Source organism: Cervus elaphus, chromosome 19, assembly GCF_910594005.1.
Source record: "Cervus elaphus chromosome 19, mCerEla1.1, whole genome shotgun sequence".
In the NCBI taxonomy this organism is placed as follows: Eukaryota; Metazoa; Chordata; class Mammalia; order Artiodactyla; family Cervidae; genus Cervus; species Cervus elaphus.
The window spans coordinates 68,524,461-68,549,006 of NC_057833.1; the positions used below are offsets into that span (position 1 = coordinate 68,524,461).

At 41.4% G+C, this 24,546-nt stretch overlaps 1 protein-coding gene across 7 annotated transcripts in view; it reads right to left on the minus strand.

Moving 5' to 3' along the window:
• The window catches only part of DYRK1A (dual specificity tyrosine phosphorylation regulated kinase 1A), a 145,581-nt gene that overhangs the window by 40,712 nt on the left and 80,323 nt on the right, over positions 1-24,546 (minus strand). For 6 of the 7 annotated variants that reach the window (XM_043875119.1, XM_043875124.1, XM_043875122.1 and 3 more), the window contains one exon: positions 4,787-4,983. In XM_043875119.1, coding sequence (XP_043731054.1) covers positions 4,787-4,983 — 197 coding nt within the window. Of the gene's footprint in view, positions 1-4,786; positions 4,984-16,148; positions 16,254-24,546 lie in introns of those variants that run through there. The other variant, XM_043875123.1, reaches the window with a different exon arrangement.

Sequence of the window (24,546 nt, forward strand, 5' to 3'; positions counted from 1 at the left end):
GCACACAGATTTAAAGCAAAACAGACATCCACATTACAATAGGGAGCATTCTCTCTTGGTCATCTCTTTCAACTGGAATCCAGTGAAGACAACCAATGGAACAAATAAATGAAATTAGCAGACAATATGCCCAGCTGTCAACCCTTCAATTTTGTTCCCCAAATTAAACGAAAGGATTACAGACACACCCCTGGTCCAGGAGACAAGCAAGAGGATGCCCAAGAGAGCTTCTCCACCGTACAATCAACCTAAGAAAAAATTTCTTCTGAATGGCTCCTCCAGCCTGACCTGGTTCACAACAGGCAGACAGACCCCGCGCTCTGCGCAGTGCCTGCCAGGAGCACAGCTGAAATCTGCTCTCGTGTCTTCAGGCTGACCGGGGAGCCCCACCCTCTGCCTTAACACATCCAACTCCCCCTCCACACGCCCTCTGCCCACCCTGCACGGCACCTGCCACCACCTGACATCATGGTATGAGGGTACTGGGTTACTGGTTTTAGTTTTTTCTCCTTCTCTTTCCACTACTGGGAAAACGCCATATGGGGCAGATATATCTGCCCAGTGCTGTAATGCTGCTGCCTACAGCAGGAGTAGACATACTGTCTGAAACACAGTAGACATTTAATAAATGTGTGTTGCATAAACAAGAGAATCCATAATACCAATATCCCTATCTACAATTACACTAGCAGCTGACCACAAATAAGTTCCAGAGAACACCTTAAAGCTAATGAAACTTTTTTTTTAAAAACTCATTTCAACCACATTCCAATCCAAAGCTAACCCACGGTCTCTTTCATCATCCAATAAGCATTTTGAGTTCAACTGTGAGCTTCCTGCTAGATGGGGGATGGAACAGGAAACACAAACATCCTCCAAACACAAACACAACACACCCAGGAATACTGCAACCAGCACACCAGTGGTCCCAGAGGGTGTGCTCACCCTACTTCTCTGCCTCGTCTCAAGCCTCAGCAAAGGGTTCCCAGAGGGTCTTCCACAACCAACAGATCCTCCAAGGCAATTACAGACATCAAGGTAGCCTCAGTCACCACCACCAGTCACCCCGGGCTGCTGTCCAGCTCTCGTAACAGACACTAGCAAAACTACCAAGTCCTGGGACGGCCTCTCTCAAAGGCACCCTAGTCAGCCGGAGGGGTAGAGAGACACAAGACATCACACAAAGGCCTCGGAGAAGTGTCTGCAGTCTTGGGAAAACAAACACACAATAAGCAAACAGAGAGAAGAGGGTTGTCAGGACAGAACAGGAAAAAATCCCATCCCTGCGGTATGAAGAGATGGTGTGATGGTAGTGCTTACCTAGCTATACTTCCTCTCTCTTTTTTTTCTCTATGAAAGAAGTGGAAATTTTGAGCCAAATTTGAGGATTACAACCTGGGAACAACAACTTAAGACACTAGAACTGTTCTGCCTCTGTAGCTTCTCTTAAACCATTATTAACATTTGTTTCCTCTGCATCTATACTCAAACCCTAAAAAGTTTTCTGCACTCAGTATGTGAGTGTGTGCTATGGGATTGTCATGTCACAAAACACTGCTCTCCTCTTCTCCAACTAGCCAAACTGCCAACAAGGCCAAACCAATTCGTTAATTCTAAATACCTTACTTTTATGTACTCTGGCCACAGAAGTTACTATTTCAGGGGCATCTGTATGTATAAACCAGATGAATTCCACCCACAAAAAACTGGCCTTTAGATACTAAGACTGCATTTCAGTGCTTCAGATGGTGCGTTGTACAGAGCAGGCACTCAAAATAAATGGAAAAAACAAATTCATTTCTACAAACTAAACAACTCTTTTCTTTGCTAGCTTTCATTGTAATTTCATGTTAAGTAACTCTATCTTCTGTTTTTCACTATTGTGGTACAATAAGCACCAATCCAGAATTAGAAAATAACTTGTCCAAATACACATTCAGTTTAAATCTATACTAAGACTCAAAAGCATCTGATGTTTTATCCGCTTCCACCTTCTCACAGTCACAAGGTCAGGAGAAGGTAACGTGGCCAGCTCCTTTCCTCCTTTCCACTGCTGGGCAAAAGCCTACTGTGTACAGAGGAGCCAGGAGCCCCCAGCCTCCACACCGCCCCAGTGTCCTCACTGAACAGGGAAGCTGTGAGCCCCGATCCCGCGGCCGCAGCTCTCTGGCTCTGGAGGCCCAAAGAAGCCTCATCCCAACGCTCCTGTCTGTGTGAAGACACAGATCACACTCTCTCACAGACACACACAAAGCAGGAGCTCACACCTCCTGCGAGCTATGTTACAAGAGCTAAAACAATCTTCTTCCTTGAGAAGAGTCCACAGTGTTAAGTGCCAGGACTTCATTTAAAACTGATTTCCAGTTTTCTAGTTTAATAATACCTATTCCATCTATTTTCTTTATGTTTCCCTTGTATTTTCATACGTAGTGGAGAATGAGAAACACTATGTCCTGCCTTTTTTGCTATTTTGAGAGCTATTAATAAACCTGAATAGCATATGTAAGACATATCCAGAATACACAGTTTAAGAACCATGAAAGGTACTCTGAAAACTGTAACAGCCCAGAGAGAGACAGCATTCTGAACATCAATCATACTTGTCTACATTTATCTTTTCATTGAAACTGTGGTTAAACTTATATGAAACAAACTCACACAAGAAAGACTAATTACCAGAAACAAAACGTTAAGTTAGTTCCTTTCAACTTACTTGTACAATAAATCTTATTTAAAAAGCACCGATGGGATGATTAGTAAGAAACGTTGGAAATCAAGTAACAAAATCAAAGAACCTTAGAGCCAGAAAGTACTCTGGTGGGTCTAGTCTAAGGTCCCAATCTTACATTCAAGGAACCAAGAGAAGGTTCCAGGTGACCTGACTCAAGTCCCTCAACCAGCTCATGACAAGACCTGAAGTCCACGTCTGATGACCGGCAGACCACGCCATGTCAGTGCCTTTACACTTCAGTTACCAAATAAGCTTTTAATTTGACTGCCTTTTAGGTTCCAGGATTTCTGGAGTTTGGCAGAAGTATCTGGCTGAATATTATTACTTAAAAGATGGTCTTTTTCACATCATATGAATCTTCAAAAACATTTTACAGCTTAAAATGGAAATGCTAAGTAACTTATCTCTTACTGGAAAATAACCCTCAAGATGTCAGTTGTATCTAAAAATAGGTACACTTTGCTAACTAAATTACGACTACAATCATATAAACATAAACAAACAATAACTTTAAAGGACTGGATGTTTTCCCTAGCCCTCCACAGACACCAAGTGTTAGAACTGAAAGCGCACTGCAGTGAGAGGCAGCGAGCCTGGGCTGGGCCTAGGACTGCCTGCGTACAGTCCAGAGAAGGAGCCGATGGGCGTTCAGGCCCTTCAGCTGTCAAAGAGACGAAAACAGGACGCCTGACTGATAGGCTGATTTTGGGCAAGCGGGAAAATGAATCCAAACGTACTTTGTTTCTTGAAAGTACAGTGTGAACAAATGACTGCTATTACTACTTTCTGGGTGTCCAGAGAATATTCTTCTGGTACACACAACACTTTCCAATTCTGACCAACTGCTCCAATTCTTAAACATACAACTCCTCAATTTATTGTATAAAACAAATTCTTACGTCCTGCCATAATTTACCTTACTATTTAACTGTGACTGTTATTATTCACATGCAATACCATTTTATAAATGTAAAGTCAGTTCAACTATGATCAAATCTTACTATAATATATACAAGGGGGTCCTCAAATAGATGGTACTTAGATGGATCTATTCTAAGGTCCCAATCTTACACTCAAGCAACAGAGAGGCGGGTCCCGGTGACCTGACTCGAGTCCCACAGACAGATCACGAGTCAGGACCTGAAGTCCATGTCTTATGACCAGCAGGCCACACCATATCAATGCATGGTAGCCAACAGCTCATTAAAACTATGTATTATTGAATTAGAAAAAAACACATGTCCTCCAAAAATCCAGTATTTGAAGTACTTTGAAATTTTCTAAGTTGTTCATATTAATAGACCTAAACAGTGACAAACCAAATTCCTAAGTACATAGAAAAACAGTCATTTTCAACACGCAGCACACATACAGTCTCAGTAGGGAAAGAGACTTTACCAGAACTATAGCTAGTTTAAAAAAAATCTCCCCAAATCAAAAAATCAACATAGTGGATGCAGTTAGTTCAAGAAGATATTAAAAATACACACTTATACACACATGCATGTATGTATATACATCCAGAGATGTCAGCATTAATTCGATTTACACTATCTACCTTGTGTGAAATCACTGAATCTTTAAAATGAGAAGCATGGTTAATTTACATTTTTTCTTTTTAATTTTAATGAGTTTCATATTTAATTCTATAAAAGTGTACTAAAGTAATTTCTAACAGTGTGAAGTCAGTGCTTTAAGTTTGCTATAATGGAATCTGACTTGTTTTCCTATAACTTACATTTTTCTACCTAACTGCTTTCCCATAAAAACAGCTTTAAAGTTTTTTAATTTTAACTAATATTCTTTATTAGAAATAACTACCCCCCTCACTGCAGAATGAGAAAATGTGAATTAAAGTAAAATACATAGGATAAAAGAAAAAATCCAACAAACTTTCAAATGCACATTTCTTAACATCATCTCTTGTCAATCTGGAATCCCCCCGTCACATGCAAAACTGAAAAATATTAAGGCATTTTGCCTATTTACTATTCTACCATTTTAAGGAATAAATTACCATCCCAACAAATCATTAGGAATACATCGTGAACATACCTGGTTAGTTAGAGGTTGCTGAATCTGGTCAGAATAAGATAAGGCAGAAACCTGTTGGTCACTTATGTTTGGCTGGCGACGGTCACTGTACTGATGTGAATGGGGCATCTGTCCAGCCATCTGAAGGCCAGCAGCATGGAATGAAAATGACGGTGCAAGCCGAACAGATGAAGGTTTGCATGCTGAAGTCTCTCCTCCTATGAGAAGATAAGAAGTGTGGTTTAAAGGATGCATTCATCTCCTGACATTTCTATCTTCTGACCTATCTGATAACTCTTTAAATAAAAGTCCTTCAAACTGCAAACAAGGATTTGATACTCAACATAACTGCTGTAACAAAATGGTACAAAGCATAACACAGGTTAAAAAGAGTATATATAAGGCTGTTTTAAGAGAAAACCTTAAGCAGATCTTTTTGTAAACTAGTGGAAATAACCTTTAATGCTTACTTTTACATATTAGATCTTTATCAGTTAAGAACCATAAATTGCAAAAGTAATCTCTGAATTCCTACAAAGGGCCTGACCAATAGGTCAGCTCTTTAGAAATCAATTCAAAGGAACACTGCTGAGAGTCTGCTCTGCACCTGCCAGGTGTGCGGCCACCAATAACCAAGACTCCCCCAAACCAGGTGGAAAACATGTCCTAGTGGTGCTCACCACTGACACGGGTAATTAAAAGTTGAGTACACAACTCATGGAAACAAATTCACAGGCTGCCGTATTCCTCTGACTCTTCTGACACAGTCCTTAGAGAACCCAGACCAGGCAAGCCTGCCACAAAAATGAACAATCGAGAATCATCCCGCAGGTAGGCTGGGACCATGGTCATGATTTTTCACGGCAGAAAAGAAAAATGAACATTTTGTTCCTAAAAGTATTTGGCAGCTAACTAATAAAAGTTAATTTTTCTTCAGGAAAAGAGAAAGACGTTTTTTCTTATATTCAACCAAATTTGCAATCAGAGACTGAAGCCAGAAGACAAGCTGAAAAACCCTGGCCAGCCAACACTGGCCCAGCATGCCTGTGCTCGTCTTCCTGAGCAGACGAGCCAACTCTGAGCACACCGCACGCCACACTGCTCAGCGCCGGGTACTTTTCCTCAAGCCGGCGTGTTCCGAAACACACAGCAGCGCTGGCCTCAAAGTCAAGAGCCCAGATTCCTGGCCGGGCTGCTGCAGTCGGAAACCTCAGCTTCACACTCACCAGCTGTGTGACCTTGCACACCTGATTTCCTGATAATGATATCTACCTCCACCAGTTGTGGTGAAGGTGAAAGTGCTTTAATACATGCTAAGTACTGGGCTGGCCAAAACAGTCTTTTAATTTTTAAGTACTGACTATATCCTATATAAGTACTGAACATATCCTACGTTGAGTACTGAATATATCCTACACAGCAAACGCCACTGTCTTCCACCCAGTCAACCAGCGTCAAAGCTTTGGGAGTCACAGTAGAGATCTCTTCCTCCACTGACTGCCTCATGCAAAGGGCAGCCCGATCCTGCTGACTGTGCCTCCTATGAAAAGTCAAAGTGAGAAGTGTTACTCGCTCAGTCGTGTCTGACTCTTTTTGTGACCCCACAGGCTATAGCCCGCCAGGCTCTTCTGTCCATGGGATTTCCCAGGCACGAATACTGGAGCAGGTTGCCATTTCTTTCTCCAGGGCATGTTCCCGACCCAGGGATTGAACCTGGGTCTCCCACATTGCAGGCGGATTCTTCACTGCCTGAGCCACGAGGCAGAAGTAGCTCCTATAGAACACTCACCTCTTCTTCCCATCCCCTTACTCGGCACCTCACTTAGATGACTGAAGTAGATTCTGAGTAGCTCTCTCTTTGCCCATGTGTAACCCTCTATTTCTTCAACAGCTAGAGGGACCATTTCTACAGGGTAAACCTCAAATCCGCAACCCCTACTTAGCACCGCTTTTAGACTTTAGCTTCCATCTCCCTCCATTACAGCATACAGTTCTTAACTGACCCAAAGTGTATGATTAATAAATATCTGCTGAATAAGTTAAGGATAATGTTCCTATGATGACAGGTGGAATAATTTCTCTAAACATGTCATTACTCATAATTAAAAAATAAATCCAATTATGCAGAGCAACTTTGTTCAGTTAAAAAAACTTTTTTTCCTAAGGAAGTTACAGATGATGTGCACAAAGATCATTAGGGAAGAATGTTTATCTTGGTATCATTTGCAACAGTAAAAGACTGGAAACCTAAATGTCAAATAATTGGAAGGGAGGTTAAATCTGCATGTTAAAAACATAAAACACTAGGAAGGAATATATTTAAATGAATATGAAAAGAACTGAGGTCCGTGGTCTAGAAAAAACTCATAAATAAATAGCAAACAGACTATAAGGCTCTGAATGACAATTTACCACTCTGGGTCCTAGTTTCCCCACCTACAGCAGCGGAATTATTTAATATACTAACCCTGTTCCTTTAGGTTTGGTACAAATTTAAACGCAATACCACAAGCAGACGTGCAGAATAGAACCTGGTAGGTAACAAGCATTTAAAAAAAAAATACTAGCTTCTGTTTCTATCATCAATGTCATTATTACATATTGTATTTAAACTTATTTTTTTATAACATATAGAAAAATCATCAGTATACAGCTTAATCAATCATCATTAGTTGGTTAACCAACCTTGTCCTGTGGGGACAGGAAAAATAAAAACTGCCTCATTCCGGAAATCCCCAATACCACCGTATGATCCCTCCCAATCAGTATCTAATGACCTCGTCCCCTAAAGTTACTACCACCTTGACCTCCAAAAACAGATTCATTTTAATTTTATATACATGAATTTGCTTAATATTAGGCTTATAAACTGTATACACTTATAAACTTGTTTGTTATCATTACTTTACCCTACTTTTGATTAACACTGGATGACTTCCAATTTCCAGGTGGCTCAATAGGTAAAGAATCCACCTGCAATGCAGAAGACACAGGAGACACAGATTTGATCCCCAGGTCAGGAAGACCCCCTGGAGGAGGGCACAAGCGAGCCACTCCAGTATTCTTGCCGGGAGAATCCCCGTGGACAGAGGAGCCTGGCGGGCTACAGTCCATGGGGTCTCAGAGCTGGGCACGACTGCTTGATGCAACTTAGCACGCAGTTTCCACTTCAGAGCTATTATGAACACTGCTACTAGGAAGTGACTGCTTTTTGGTATATAAAGATGTTGTCCTGTTGGTTTTTTCTTCAGTTTTTGTTTAATCAATGTTTTTTCCCTAGCAGTTAATGAAAATTCCCTCTACCCTACTCCTTCACTAACACTTGGAATCATCAGTATTTCTAATTTCAGCCATGAAAGTAAGTGTGTATTCCACTGTGATCTTAATGTGCATTCTCCTCCTGCCTATGAGCATCTTTTCATTTATTAATCACTTGGATATCCACTTACGTACAAAGCCCATTCAGATTGCTTTTTGATTTTTCTATCAAGAGTCATTTTCTTACAGATTTCTAAAATTTTTAAAAGTTACATTTTTAACATATTTTGGCTATAAGCCCCTTATTGGCTAGCTATTGATGGTTTATACTGTCTCTCCCTTAATGGTATTTTTTGATGAACTCCACCTCTTATTATTAGCAACTTTTGGTTTAAAATTAGTATGTTTGGTGTCTAAGCAATCTTTCTTTATACCAAAGTCATGAAGAAATTCCATGTTATCTTCCAGAAGTCGAGTCTTACCCCTCAAATCTAGAGATGTGCAATGCTCTTGGATCTGATTTCTGTGAGTTTGCAATAAGGAATCAAGTTTCGTTCCCTCCCCAATGGATATCCAATTAACCCAGAACCAATGATTAAAAACAAACTTTCCCAATGCCCTGTAATGTCATCTTTTCTTAAATCACATACTCATACATGTTTGATGTGTTTTGGATTCTTTGTTTTGTTCTGCTGGATAAAGACTTACCTAGAATTCTTACATTTATGTGTAAGAACCAGAGATTGCCTAAATCATGGTAGCTTCAGAAGTTTTAATATCTAGCAGAGAATTTTGTTCTTCTTCAAGAATGTTTAGGCTATTCTTAGCCCTTTGTGTGTCTATGTTTTCAAGTTAGTTAATCAAATTCACCAAAACAAACTCATGCTGGTGTTTTGGTTGACACTGCATCGTAGAAGAGCGCTCTGTACAGTAGTCACAGTCCCTTCACCTGAGACTGGTTAAGAAGGTCTTCTCTTTCTTCTCTGTGATCAGTCTAATCAAAGGTTTACTAATTCTGTTAAGTATGTTCTTTTACATGTATTTTCTAATTTGCACACATCTTGTTCTATCAGTTAGCAAGAGTATTAAAAATCTCCCATTTAGATTATGTATTGGATCACATAAATTTAAAGTTGTTACACCTTCCTGATGAATATAAGGTAAGCTGCCCCTCTTTGCTTCCAGTGATGCTTTCCACCTTGTCTGATATGACAATAGTATGACACAACAAGCCTTCTCTTCATCTGTGCGCGCTGTCTTTTGTCCATCGTTTTACTCTCAACCCATTTTCTTACATTTTAGGCATGTTTCTTGTCAACAGGCTTCCCTGGTGGCTTGGCCTGCAACGTGGAAGATCCCTGTATTGGGAAGATTCCCTGGAGAAGGGAAAGGCTACTCACCCCAGTATTCTGGCCTAGAGAATTCCATGGACTATACAGGTCATAAAGAGCCAAAGAGTGGGACACAACTGAGTGCCTGGGCTTCCCTGATAGCTCAGCTGATAAAGAATCTGCCTGCAATGCAGGAGACCCCAGTTCAGTTCCTGTGTGGGGGAAGATCCCCTGGAGAAGAGAAAGGTTACCCACTCCAGTTTTCTGGCCTGGAGAATTCCATGGACTGTACAGCCCATGGGGTCACAAAGAGTCAACACACTTGAGTGACTTTCACTCTTCTTGTCAACAGTGTGCAGTTAAGATTTAATTCATGTATGAACACCAATAATTTATTTATTCCAACTATTTATTTTTCTTTCTTACTTTCTCCTGGATTATGCTTTTTATATGCCTTCCCTGTGTGAAGATTATTTTTTTTTTAGCTATCTTCTAACACTGGGTACACCCAGGTGGCACTAGTGGTAAACAACTTGCCTGCCAATGCAGGAGACTTAGAGACCAGGGTTTGATCCCTGGGTTGGGAACATCCCCTGCAGAAGGAAATGGCAACCCACTCCAGTATACTTGCCTGGAGAACCCTCCGGACAGAGGAATCTGGTATGCTACCATCCATGGGTCGCAAAAGGTGAGACATGACAGTATGGATTATATATCCGTGACCCATCAAAATCTAATTACTCCTTTACTTCTACAAACTATTGTTGACTTGTGTACACACACACACACACTCACAAGAGAGCGACTAATCACCCAGCGTGAATAAAAGCACACTCATGCATTTTGAGGGTCAGATCGATAATTTTTTGATATCCAGATAGCCATGAGAGAAATAACGAAGAAATGGATAGCTGCTGCTTGATTATCACTGTTACCCTTCTACATAACTATCATCCTACAACACTTGTTTCACTTTCTTAATCTAGATCCAATGAATTACATGCATTAAATTAAACAAGCATTTATGAGGGTTAACTGAGGCACTGTTCCGTGGAGTGACAACACCACTCATGATCTACGACAGCACATCTCTAACTTTAATGTGGTTACAAATCGCCTTTGAGTCTTGTCTTATTAAAACTGCAGATTCGGATTCAGGAGACTAGAGTAGGGCTGCAGAGCACATCTCTAACGAGCCACGAGATGCTGCTTTGAATAGCAACTGAAAACATTTAACTGCTCACTTTAATAAAAGAAAGCTATTTTCCAACTCATGCAAGTAGCAGATAATCCAAAAATAGGCAATATTCAGGCTATACAATACACCATAAGGCTTTTTCCCCCTAACAGATTTTGGGGTTTGTGAGTCTTTAAAAAAAAGAGACTAACATATTCCTGTCCATAAGGATGGTATGGAAGGTGACAAAGAATCTGCTGTTCCTTTAAAAACTTGCTGTAGTAATCTAAACGTGGATCAACAAGAAATAACTATGTCTCTTACTTGTGGGATTTTTCAAAAAGCTATTTACTATACTATCTATTTACTATGAAACCTATTATAACTACCTGGTAACATTACTAGTTATTTAGTGAAGTAAAAGAAAATTTAAGCTTCCAGCACTAAGGCCTCATGGATAGGTTTATCTGCCACATGCTCACTGTCTCATTTCTTAGCTCAAGTACCTAACCCTTGGACTGCAAGGAGATCCAACCAGTCCATCCTAAAGAAGATCGGTCCTGGGTGTTCACTGGAAGAACTGATGTTGAAGCTGAAACTCCAATACTTTGGCCACCTGCTGCGAAGAGCTGACTCATTGGAAAAGACCCTGATGCTGGGAAAGATTGAGGGCAGGAGGAAAAGAGGACGACAGAGGATGAGATGGTTGGATGGCATCACCGACTCAATGGACATGAGTTTGGGTGGACTCCAGGAGTTGGTGATGGACAGGGAGGCCTGGCGTGCTGCGGTTCATGGGGTCGCAAAGAGTCGGACACGACTGAGCGACTGAACTGAACTGAACCAAAGAGACTCATTTAGTTTCCTCTCACAATGTCAGGAAGTATTTAAGGTGTTCACTTAATCATTCCCCTCCTATAATAAGACCCAAGAAGATGAGCTAATGTGGGAATTTCTTGTCAACCTGATTTTATAACTAAGCAAATCATCATGGTTTCTTATTCTTTCTAGCAAATCATTACGGTTCTTATTCTTTCTAAACTTTCCATCTTTCCTTTTAATTCAAATGTTAATGAGAAAGAAGACACAGTTTATCCTATAACAGAGATGACAACAATAAAGTGTAGGTTAAACTATATGAAACTGCTGACATTAGAGCTCATTTGGCCTACAAAACAGCATTTGATATGATATGGTTTAACTTGTATCTGACATATTATATGTAACCCTTATTCAACTAAATTAAAAATTAGTTATAATATTTTAGCCTGAGAACGTTATCATATGTTGCAATAGGAGATCTTTTAATTTAATAAAAAAATTTATGAAACAATTCAAAAGTATCTTCAAAACCATTACACGGACTTCAATTCCAAAATGATGTTTTAAATTGCTGCCAAATAATATAAAAGGCAAGTTGGAGTGAAGTACGCACTGAAAGGTCCTATCTTCATTTTTTAATATCGTTCTGGATCATTTTTACCATGAGCATATCTTTGTAACTTTTTAAAAGTTCGTAGAAATGCTGTTGGTAAATGAATGTGAACGTTCATGCTCAGTCGTGTCCAACTCTTTGAGACCCCATGGGCTGTAGCCCACCAGGAGGCTCCTCTGTCTGTGGGATTCTCCAGGCAAGAAAACTGGAGTCAGCTGTCATTTCTTCCTCCAGGGACTTTTTATAAGTTCATAAAAATGTTGTTGATGAATAGTTTACTAAAAAATAAAGGAGCTTCCTCACTATGATCTAACAAGAGACTGTAATAACTAGAGTCATAGTAGAGATTAGTATTGATTCTAGAGAAATATTTCATGAACAGATCTCAGAGACTGGGAGAGGGCAAGACAGAGACAGAGGTAGACATGGAGGAAGGACCAAATAAAAAAGCCTGGGAGAAAACCCTAAGTGGAAATAACAACCAGTTATCTCTGATACAAGACCCACATGTAGCACCACTTGCAGCTAACCTGAAGTTTTTTTTATTAATATACTGATAGGGGACTATTCTTGTGATGGTACTAATCCACATTAGATTTTAAAGAGACAGAACAATATAAAAGAACAAAAATTAACGAAAATAATTCAAGTTAATTAAAACTAAGACATTCAAATGCAGAAATTTTTATGAGGCCAAGTCTCTTGAGACAGAATTCCTTTAGAAATGAGGGAAGGGCAACCACCCTTAAGCGGGAATAAACAGCTTCCAAAGTTCCTAGCAACATGACATACCCACAACAAAAGAGAAGAAAAACCAGCCAGTTGGGACTCCGAATGATGACTGAAAAGAAAGGTACACAATTAAGAGGGTAACCGAATGGAAGCCCACAAGTAAGATACCACCAGTACCAAGAACAGTGCCTGAGACACGGCCTGAGTTCAGTAAATACTTGTTCAGTTAAAGAAAGAAGCGAATGCATCAGGAATATTTAGAATGTGAAGAAATGGTTCGAAAAGGGAGGGAGAAAACTGAAGGGGGTAAGAATGAAAGAAGCATTTTTAAAACGGGGGGCTCATGAGCCTGAAGTAAAGAACAGTCTGATTGGAGCACAGGCTATAGTCAATTTCTGACCATTTCCCTTACTCACTTTTACATCCCAACCACATACCAAAGTGCCTGCCTCCACAGTAGGTGTTAAATAAATATGTACTAAGGGAAATGGCACCCCACTCCAGTACTCTTGCCTGGAAAATCCCATGGATGGAGGAGCCTAGTAGGCTGCAGTCCATGGGGTCACTACGAGTAGGACACGACTGAGCGACTTCACTTCTTCAAGGTGAAACTATGTTATGATTCTGTAAAGTATCTCATTTTAAGAACAAATTAACGGATTTATTATCCTCTAGTTAGTAGGCAAAATATATCACCACAGAATGCATGCATATGTGTACACACACACACACAAAATAACCTACTAGCCAAAACAGCATATTCAGTTGTCTACAAACAAGATGAAATTGCCTGGGTTTATTAGTCTGAGACATTAAGTAAATCTGTGTATTAAACTGTTAAGAATAACAATTGCATAAGAATAAAAACATTTCTTTTTAAAGCCCGTAATATCAGACTTTCACTTCTGACCATTTGAGATAGAGTACCTGATACTGAACCACCTCGCTCACAGCAAACCATTAATGAAACTGGTCAAACACATGAAACGGCTTGTTTTCAGACCCTGGACACCAGGCTGCACAGCGCTGAGATCACGGAGAAAGGGGAGCCAAGCCTGGTGAGCGGCACGGCCACCCTGGCTCTCTATCTGGAGACAACTCCCAGAGCGCAGTGTGGGGACAGGGCGCCCCAGAGCGCAGGATCCTGCTCAGCCGAGGAGACAGACATGAGAGCTCAAGGCTACGAGCTCAAGACACAGCACGCGGCATCTGTCGGGCAGGTAGGAGAAGGAAGGGAGCCGTGCAGAGGAGCCCCACGAAGCGACGCGTAGGATCCCCCAGCTCCGCGGCCACATACTGACTGCAGAGCCGTCAGGGGAAGGTCCGTGAGGCCGCGCAGGAGCAGAGGCCGACGGCGAGCAGACGACCCCCAAAAAACACTGCACAGAGACCCCATAACGCTGTACCAGCCCTATGAAAAGGCAGCACAGACTGAAACACACCTCCAAGGATGGAGATGACAGACAAGCCAACTGGCTACCAGACAAAACTCAGCCTTTCTTAAAAGCAGGACAACAAAACCCAGAGGCTCAGCAGCCCAGCAGTCTCAAAAACACCTACATCAACCAAAAATCACTCGGCGCACAGAGAGGCAGGGAAATGTAGTCTGGATTCAAGAAGGAAAAAAATTCATCAACGGACCCAGAAATAATAGAAATAATGAAATTAGCAGACAAAAAAAATCAGGAATCTTTTTAAATGTAAGGGAAATCAGCGACAAAAGAAGAGAACAACAAATCTTAACAGGTAAGTAGAAACTATAAAAAGAAACCAAAAAAATTTCTAGAAATGAAAAATGATTGAAGTGAAAAATTCACTGAATGGATCTAATAGCAAATAGCAATTAAACACTGCTGGAAGGGGGGAAAAAAATCAGTGAATTTTAAAAAGAGGAGTATAAATTAACCAAACTAAAAATAAGTACAAAATATAATGGAAAAAGTATAAACAAAGCATCCAAAACCTATAGAAGTCAATCGAGCTAGCGATCCTGTTTGGAGGAGGTATCAAAGGAAAGGATAAAGAAAATGGAAAAGAAAAATTTATGAACGTGTATAAGTCAAAAGTCCTCCAAATTCAATTAAAAGAATCAACCCACAGACCCAAACTCAATGAACCCCAAGCAGTATAAACACATACACACACCATTAAGGCATTAAAGCAAATTTCTGAAAACCAACAGAAAGAAAAAAATTTAAGCAGCTAGAGAGTGGGGGGAATACCCATTTACACACAAGAAAACCACTGACTTCTCATCAGAAACCACGAACACCAAAATAAAGCAACATCTTTAAAATAATAAAGAAAAAAGATCTTTAACCTGCAATTCTATACCCAATGAAAACTTCCTTCAAAAATGAAGACAAAACACTTTTTCAGACTGTCAACAACATAACTTGCACTCAAAAAGTGTTCACAGAAAGAAAATGATTCCAGAAAGAAACTGTGATCCACACAATGGAATTAAGACCAGAAATGGAAAATGCGTAGATAAAATAGTGAAGAGATTTCCCTCCTAAATGTTTTTGAGATAATTTAAATTTTTTAATTCTTTAAAAAAACTTTTATTTAAAGCAAAAATAACAATGTATTGTAAAGTATGTAACATATATAAAAGCAAAGCATGACAACCATAAGACCAAGGACAGAAGAGATGAATTGGAAGCATAAGACACTCGAACTTAAGGATGCATGTCGTACGCCCTCAAGCAACCACTGAGAAAGATGGATGGATCAACAGAGAGACAGAAGATTATCCTCAACTAGACCACAGAAAATCTTACTTAGCCCTTCAGTAAATGACCCTTAAACCCTTTCAATTACAAAAGGCAAACCAAATTTTTATAGCTGAAAAGGTCAAGAACATCTTCTCAATAATAGCATTTGGAACACAAAAAGGATTAAAATATTCGCTCAAGATATAGCTGCTGAACTCTAGAATTATTATAATGTACACAGAATAACATGTAACATGGGTAAATTTATGTTTTTTCCAATATTCTAAAATTATAAATTTTTAAATAATCAAAATAAAGCAGGTAATACCACCTGGTTATTTTATGGGTTATCAGCAGCTATAAAAATTCCAAGTGGAAAAAGAAATCTTTTTTCTTATAGTATTCACTAAATAAACATGTTTACTCAGTAATAAGCCCATTTAAACTAAAACTTTCTCGCTTCGGTAAGAAACAAAGTGTCAAGCAGCCTTTTTCCCCTAAAGTCTAGAAACAGGGGGTGGGGCTGAAACAAAAGAGGTAAACAAACGTACACAATGTCTCCAGAGAAATTTTAGAAGTGAGATTAAACCCTTCAAGAAATCAATTCCAACCACCTGAAGAAAGGAAAAATCAGTGATTCTCTAGCTTAGCCTGGTAGGTACTGGTGACTGATACGGGATTAGAAGCCAGAGTCTCCTTCTAGCACAACAATGTTCCTGAAATGCACACTCACCTGCCCTCCTCCAGCTGCTCCGCGGAAGTCCTAGGACTCAGACCCTGTCAGCGCACACACTGCCTAACTGCGGCCTGACCGCTCAGCCTGCAGGACAGACAGGGCACAGACATTCCCCGCTTTACAAACACGAAGCTGCCACTAGGAGATTCAGAGATGCCAAGACAAAAATAAAAGATTCTTATGCTACAATAAATTAAACATCCAAGCTACTGAATTTTAGGTATAATTAACTGGCAACTGATTGTAAATGACTGCAACAAAATTGTTTAAAAACTGAAAACTAAAACTTTACTAGCAAAGTTACATGCTAAAGAAAGCAACAATCAAAACAATGGCCCCTTGTACAAAATGCTCACAAACAAGTTAAGGTTGAGGTAAATAGAATTTTTTTTTAAAAAATGGTTTATCTTCACAATGGTAGATAAATGATTCTTGTTGGCTTATATAACTTTGAAATCTATACAGCCTCTAACCTGTCCACCCCACCCTACTTCAGTCCTCTGGGGAAACCAAGCAAGCTGGTTTCTGGTAGTTTAATTTTAGATGTTGTTTCACCAGACAGTCCTGCAGAGGAGCAGAACAGGACGCCTTGTGAACGAGCAGAACCCAGATCTCTGCACAGGGAACAGCAATTAGACAACAGCTGCCCCAGTAGCCTTTCCCAATCACATCTCTGTCTCAACACAAAAACACCGTCACACATAAATATATGACCTCATTTACATAAATCTCCTTCTAGCCATAGTATGAGCATAACATGATTTATTCAACAGGTAACTTGTCAGGCTGAATAAGACCAAGCTCCTAAAAAAAAAAAAGGAAAGAAACACTCTACTATCACTGTGAGAATATATTTCCAGAATCAAGAAGATCTACCCCGGATAGTGTCGGCTGCTCCAGCAGACATCTGCATTCATACTAACCAAAGTGAGCAAATAACGTGTCCTGCCTGGAACACTTGTATGAATGCTAAACACTTGTGGAGCTGAAGGATTTACACATCCACTGAAGTCATTTGGCCTTCAGTAAAATTAACTTTCATAAATAAATAAAGATACCTAAAGTTTTACAAAAATGATGCAAGTCATCCAAACTGACAAACTCTACAAGTTGTGATCAAGAAACACTTCTTTCAAGCCAGCAAGAAACAATCATTCGATTAGACAGTAAGTCAGATTTGAGGATCCAGTGTGCCCTCCCATGAGAAGGGACGACAGCGATCAAGGCTGGACAGCTGTCCTCATGTGAGTACCCGTCAGGTGACATATCCTTATTTACGGTTTAGCAAATACAATCACCTGAGACAGGGTTAGCGGCAGCTGACAACGCAGGGAACAGTTAAATTCAGTCTAGCTAGCAGTAACGTGACCTGTGCGCTCAATGAAGACCACACCTCATTCCCAGTCAGGAGCTGGGGTTTTCGCTCACCCCTTCTCAGGTCAGAGTCGTCCATGGAACAGTTCAAGAGCACTGAAACCGTCTAGATGAAATGGCCCATCTCAAGTTGCTCATAACACCTCTGTGAAGCCCCATGGTCTCGGGCTCTGCTTTCCAGATCTCCGATACCTCCATCACAGGTGAATGTAACATATTCATTTATGAAACAGGGAAAATGAAGATGTACCTGGAAAGCCCAGCTTGCTACAAAGAAATACACTGAACTAGGATTGAAAACTTCCTCTCGCTTGCCTTAACACCAGCACACATGCAGTATGGTAACAAACAAGTCAGGTTCCTCATACATGAAATGAGATGGTTCATCGTCTTGTCCAGTCACGTAAATGCAAAGCATTCCTTCCCTTGTAAAATGCCATGGATTTGAAATGTTACAAAGATCACAGACAGAGGGAAGAAAAGATTGTGCTCAAAAGTCTTCTGTTTAGAGCTTAAATGACACATTTTAATAAATGGTGGTTAGATACAAAGTAAAATACTATTTTTAAAAAATTTTAACTCTTTTATACACACACACAATATATGACTATGCTCACACAAATAAAACCTGAATTACCCGAAGATGCTCCCCAACCCCATTTCAGCCCTTTTCTTGAGATCTCTTGACCACAGCTTTGCCAGGGCCCATACACACTACATTTGCCTTCCAGAAACTTGGACATACAAAAGGAAGAGAAACGATATATTACAACCCATTTAAAAGCTGAAATATCATGAAGCTGTTAAAAAGCTGAACACTGCCGCTCAGCGGCCGTGCCCTCCAGGAAGAAGAACCAGACACAGAACAAGGCCCTAGGAACGCGACCCTGGCAGAGACGTCACCTACCCCCGGCTGCCATCACCTCCAGCTGCGCCATGACCATGCTGCTTAGCAAGCGTCTGGAGAGGCCACTGAGCTGCAGGGCCCGCTAAACCTCTCTGGAAGGAAAGCCACCCAAACCTCCCCTGATCTTTGCCTCTGCCTTCTCCCAGAGCAGGCACAGCAACAGCAGCTGAGAGGAAAAAAACCACCACACAGGCACACTTTTTAAAACTTCTTCCCTCTCCGATGCTAGGCAGAAAAGGGGAGAACCATACACATACTCCTCTCCTCATTCTTTTTTAGGTCTAGCTAGACAGCTGTTAAACATACAAGATATTTTTAAATCTAGCTAAGTACTTGGTTGGGTACCTATATTGAATTGCAGCATAATACTTAAAATTATCCAGTGAGGCAATCATTTGGCTTTGTGATTCCAATTAAAACACTGTATATTTACGGGGATTTTCCATTACCAAATGCCCGAAAGGCAAGATATTCATCTGACCAAAGACACTGTCAAAAGTTAAGCACTGGGCAACTTGTTAACAGAGGTTATAAAATATAATCAAATGTAAAAAAGTAACCCTTCATTAAAAGTATATTTATGCAGTAAATAAATACATCATTTTAGAGCTCATCAATAGTTTTCCCTCTTCCATATCCACTGTGCAGAAAAGTGTTTAAAATTTGCATCTGAGTTCCATGTCAAATAAAAACAGTCTGGAAAATGTTACTGTCCAAAGTGTTATACAATATGTTTAAATATATAAAGCTAATGATGTAATTAATAAAACTAAAATCTCCCCCACCCCCCAGAAAAAGTCAGGCAAAAAATACAATTCTCACAAACCAACAATAAGCATATGGGAAAACCTTCGAACTCGCTGGACGTCAAGAAGTCAACAAATAACAATGAGATTTCATGATCTACCTCTCAAACAGGCACATTTTTCCAACCCAACATGATACCCTAGCAGTAACAGTACAATCAAGCAGGTTTCTATGACCCTTCAACCAGAATGCTGTCAGCAGCTTCTCACAACTAAAGAAAAAGCAAAAAGCAGTAACTACATTCATCCAACTCCTCTTCCAATGCCAATCTTGCCCCAGTATGCCTCAGACCCACGCGAGCTCCACGAATTTGGTGGCTTTATTGCAGCATCTGTTACCCTTCGCACAGAAAGAACCTGAAGCCCAGCAGCTCGCGGGGCCTTAAGCGTGGGCCCTGCTCGCGGCTGGTCGGTGGGAACAACCCGGGATCGGCAGGGTCCTCTCTCCTGACCGCAATCCAGGCCTTGGAGACTGAGGGGCAGGCAAGCGTTCGAGAGGCACGGGAGACCCTGCCTGCAAGACCAGCCTGCCAGGTCCTCGCACAGGAGCGAGGATGAACGGGCCAGGCAGGGGGCAGACGGGCTGGAAACAGCACCCGCCTGCACCCGTCCCTGGCCCGAGTCCACATCAAGAGACAAACGAGTGGCTATGGCCGGAAGGGAGGGCAGTTTAAAAGGAATCTAGGAGAAACCAACAAACGTATCATCAAACTTTACAAACACCGTTTAAAAAAGCCAGTTCCCCAGTCCCCACAGGTTTTGTGAGGCACTCATGAAGACCCTTGGAGAAGACAAGGTGGACAGTGGGCCGTGTCCACCCTAGGCCGCACCTGCAGCCCCCCGCCCTGGAGGGCTCCCCAGGCTCCAGCCCCGCCTGCCAGGCGCACCCTCCACTCCTCACTCTGGGGCTCGGCCGACCTCCGCCCTTCCCAGCCGCCACTCAAGTGTCACTTCAAGCTTGGCTGGAGAATACAGGCGGAGGGTAGGTTATGGACAGAAAGGTAGGCTGGACCAGGATCTTGTTGCCAGGGTAAGAGACAGGATCTGTAAGCCAGGGAAGAGGCGGCCAGGAGGGATGCCACTCCAGCTGTTTTCAACTACAGCAAGGGACGCTTTGCAGGGTCTGGATTCAATTTTGCCACTTATTACCTAGCTACTGAGTGGATAATTCAATCTATTCCTCCCTTTCTATCTGCAGAATGGGTTAGTAACAGTGCTTGAACCTCAAGACTATTATGAAAATTAAACACTTAATTTAAAACGGCACCTGGCACATGGTAAGTGCTCAAAAAATGTACTATTACTGAAGCTTATCACAGCACAACTGATGTGTAATACGGATTGAAATGGAAAAACATCAAGCAGAGATCAACTAGGGGCTTATTTCAACTGTCTGAGCAAAGAATTGAGAGAGTCTTTAGGAGGTTAACGTCGAAAATGAAAAGGAAGATGGAAGAACAGGCACCGTGAGACAGAAATGACAGGACTTAACTTATGTAAATATGAAAGATGAGAGACAAGTCGGTTTCAAAACCAACCCCGCGGTTTTGAGCCTCGGTGACTTGGGAAACAGTGGTGACTGGGAACGTCTGAAAAGGGCACTCGCTGAGTGAGGGTATCTGCTTAAAGGCAGTGTGATTTGACCCAAGGTTGACTGCTGCCTTGTACATCTCAGCAGTCTTCACACTACCACGCACATGACAGCTACAATCCCGTGAAAACAGAAAGGAAAAAAGGGTACAAAAACAAGAAAAGGAGAAGGAAATGGGTGTAGCGGCGGGGGGGAACAAAAACCGATGAGGGGAGGAAAAGCCCAGGGTTCTGGTCCAGGTTCAGAGGTGAACCACATGACAATGGGGAAAACACACCACCTAGACCAACAGCCACTCCGTCCGACACCCCCCCACCCCCGTGTCACACACAGAGGGAGCTCGCACCATCGATGCAGGGCTTCTTCAAAATATACGTGTCACTCTCCTTTCTTCCCCGTCTCTGAAGCATCTTCCTAGAGCATCTCTGTTTCTGACAGGTCTGAACCCAAGCTGCTCTGGAGGCTTGGGCTCAATGAAACGTTGAACACCGTGAACCACCGCCCCAGTCACTTCCAGCCTCGACTTCGCATTTGCCTGAGCAGACCTCAGTCAAGCACGCACGACGGTCCCCAAGGCAAGGAGGGCTGGCATCTCCCAGTCCGACCAGGATCATGAGCAAGCCCTGCTCTACTGCGCCTCGCACACATCGTGGGTTTCACTAACTGAAGGTCTGTGGCAACCCCAGTCAAGCACATCTATCAGCGTCATCTTTCCAACAGCATTGGCTCACTTCATGGCTCCGAGTCACCTTGTAGTAATTCTCACAATATTTCATACGTTTTCATTATTACTACATTTGTTATGGTGATCTGTGACCTCTGACATTACTACTGTAATTGGGGGGTTTTGTATTTTATGTTTTAAATCAAGGTATGCACTTTTTAAAAAGACCTAATGCTACCGCACACTTAACATATGACATTATAGTATAAACGCAACTTTTATACGCACTGAAAAACCAAAAAAATTGTGTGATTCACTTTACTGCGGTGGTCTGGAATCAAGCCCACAAGATCTCTGAAGGTGTCTGTGCATATTTCTCTCTATATATGAGGGGTGTCCACCACAATACAGTCCAAAGCATGCTCCCAATCTTCAATACCAGTTTCCTGTCCTTAAAGTCACCTAGGTTTTCTAGAGTGCGTAATCTTAACTTCTAAGGTATTTTAAAGACAACATTTTTTGAATCACTGTAGACACTCAGGATAATAACTGGATATATTATCCCAAGTAAGATTAAAAAAAAATTTTTTAATCAGAAGAGTTGATGTTTTCCATTAATTCTATGGGTATATTTATGATTTCTAATTACAGTACTTTTTAAAATGGTCTTTAAAAGTATTATGTACAACATCAGTTCCTGAAAACACGAGGTCATAACCTTAAACATCTGTGTTAAATTTCTCTGCCTCACTTTGAACAGATTCATAACATCAAATGATCTTCATGAGCATCCCTAACTACTACTGAAAGAGGCTTACGTGTCATCCTCAAAGAGACCTTGATTACTCAAAGTAAAGCAATGAGCAGTCTACAGCATGTGCCACAGCAGAGGAAGATAATGTAAAAGACTGTTTAAGGACTCAAATATGTAAGAACTGAAAAATATGTTTGGGTAAATTATTTTACAATCAGACATGTACAGTACAAAACATTTTTTCAACTTCAAATATAATCACAATGCTAAAAAACCAGATTTAATTTTAACACATAAAACATTTCTTTTTTTAGTTGAATGACACACCAAAGTAAAAATATTGATACATGCCAATAACACTTCTTCCCACTTCCCACCTAAAAAGATGTTTTTATTTTCCTTTCTTTTTTTAATTAAAAAATTTTTTTGAGGTATACTTGACATTCCCCTGGAGAAGGAAATGGCGACCCACTCCAATATTCTTGCCGGGAAAATCCCAAGGACACAGGAGCCTGGTGGGCTACAGTTCTGGGGTCACAAAGAGCTGGACACGACTGAACGACTAAACAGCAAAACTACTTGGCATACAGCATTTTATTAGTCTAAGGATTCGACGCTTTCTCCTTTTAATTCTTTAGGGAAACCACTCTTAAGGTTTTCTTAAGTAACTCTCAACAACCTAATACCTAAAATGAGAGGAAGGAATAGTTATAACACAATTTCAATTAGAAGCTTATGCTAAACAAAGTGGATCTGGGTTTCTTTCGATATCACTGAAAAACATACCTCTTCAGAGGAGCTTAAGGTAACAACACATCCCTCCTCCTTCCTCCCAGGGCTGCCAGACCCCATTTCCAACCACCCTCGGGGGCCGTCCTCCAGGGAACTGCCTCCATCAAAGAGCCCCTCTCTCTCCTACGATCATCCACCTCTCCCCCTTCCAGTTCTGTCCAACATATAAACAGGCTCTATTTCCTCACTGTTAAAATCCTTCCTGGATTCTTCACTCCCTCTTCATGATCAACCTATCTTCTAACTCTTTCATTCAACGAATATTTACTGAGCCCCTACTATGCTCTACACCTAAGCTGTCCAACACGGCAGCCGCTAGTCACAGACAGCTACTCAGGGCCTGAAATGCAGCTGGTAGGAAACAAGATGGGCTGTAAATGCATAAAATACAAGATTTCAAGGATGGAGCACAGAATAACAGATTGTAAACTATCTCAATAATTTTTAATTTTAACATAATATTTTTCAGATATATTTGGTAAAATAAAACATTTTACCAAATTTTACATTAATGTTTCCTTTTTCTATTTTTTTAAATGGTGACTCCTAGAAACTTAAATTACACGTGGGCTTATACTCTGCTGGACAGCACTGTTCTAGATCAAGTCCTCAGCATTAAGGACATAAACATGAAGACAAAGGGCAAAGTCTCTGTCTCCCTCGAGTCTGCATTTGATTGCTGGTGGGGGGGAAGGTAGCATTCCTCAGACAGTAAGTGAACCCCGAAGTATCAGAAAAAATGTCAGATTCATGTTCTGAAGGAAATGAGACGAGAAGAGAAACTGGATGTGGCAGGGAGCTGTATCTTCTCTCCACTTCCCGTCCCTCACCCAGAGAAAAGGCAGCCACGTTTGCCCTCAAGTGCAAACTCGAGCAGACTGGTGGTGACCGCGAGGAGCACATATGAATGCTGCTGAACCGTGCAGAAAGCACTGGGTTCAGCTAGAACTCGGTTAGAGGGCATGCTACGTCTGCCCAGGCTGGGGCAGAGTGGGCTGCCAAGTGTGGCCCTGTTCCACAAACTGCACCCCCACGAATCCATCCAAGCTAGAGACCTCAGAGGCCTGCCTCCCATTTCCACCTCTCATTTCCTCCTGTGCGCACACAATCCAACTACATTAACTCCGGCCTCAGGAATGTCTCACAAACTCATATGCTTACTGCTTTACTCTTTGTTAAGATCTTATTTCATTAGCAAACGTTGGGGGGCAGGGGGGTTCTACAGCAGTACCTGCACCTTCTCGTCACTGCTGTCAAAGTTCACTTCCTTAAAAAAGCGCCAAGATCAACACCTTAAGACATCCAGAGCTCCCAGGGGTGTTTATAGCTCTCTCCTTTCATCACCCACCATTCTCTCCATCCCATCCTCCCACTACACATCCTTCCTCTGAGTTGGACCGACAGTGTCTGAGCAGAAGTGGACCCTCTGTCTGGAGCCCTCTCTTTTCTCCTCTTTCCTGCTCCTTGAGGAAATCTTGAGGGCTTCCCTGGTGGCTCAGCTGGTAAA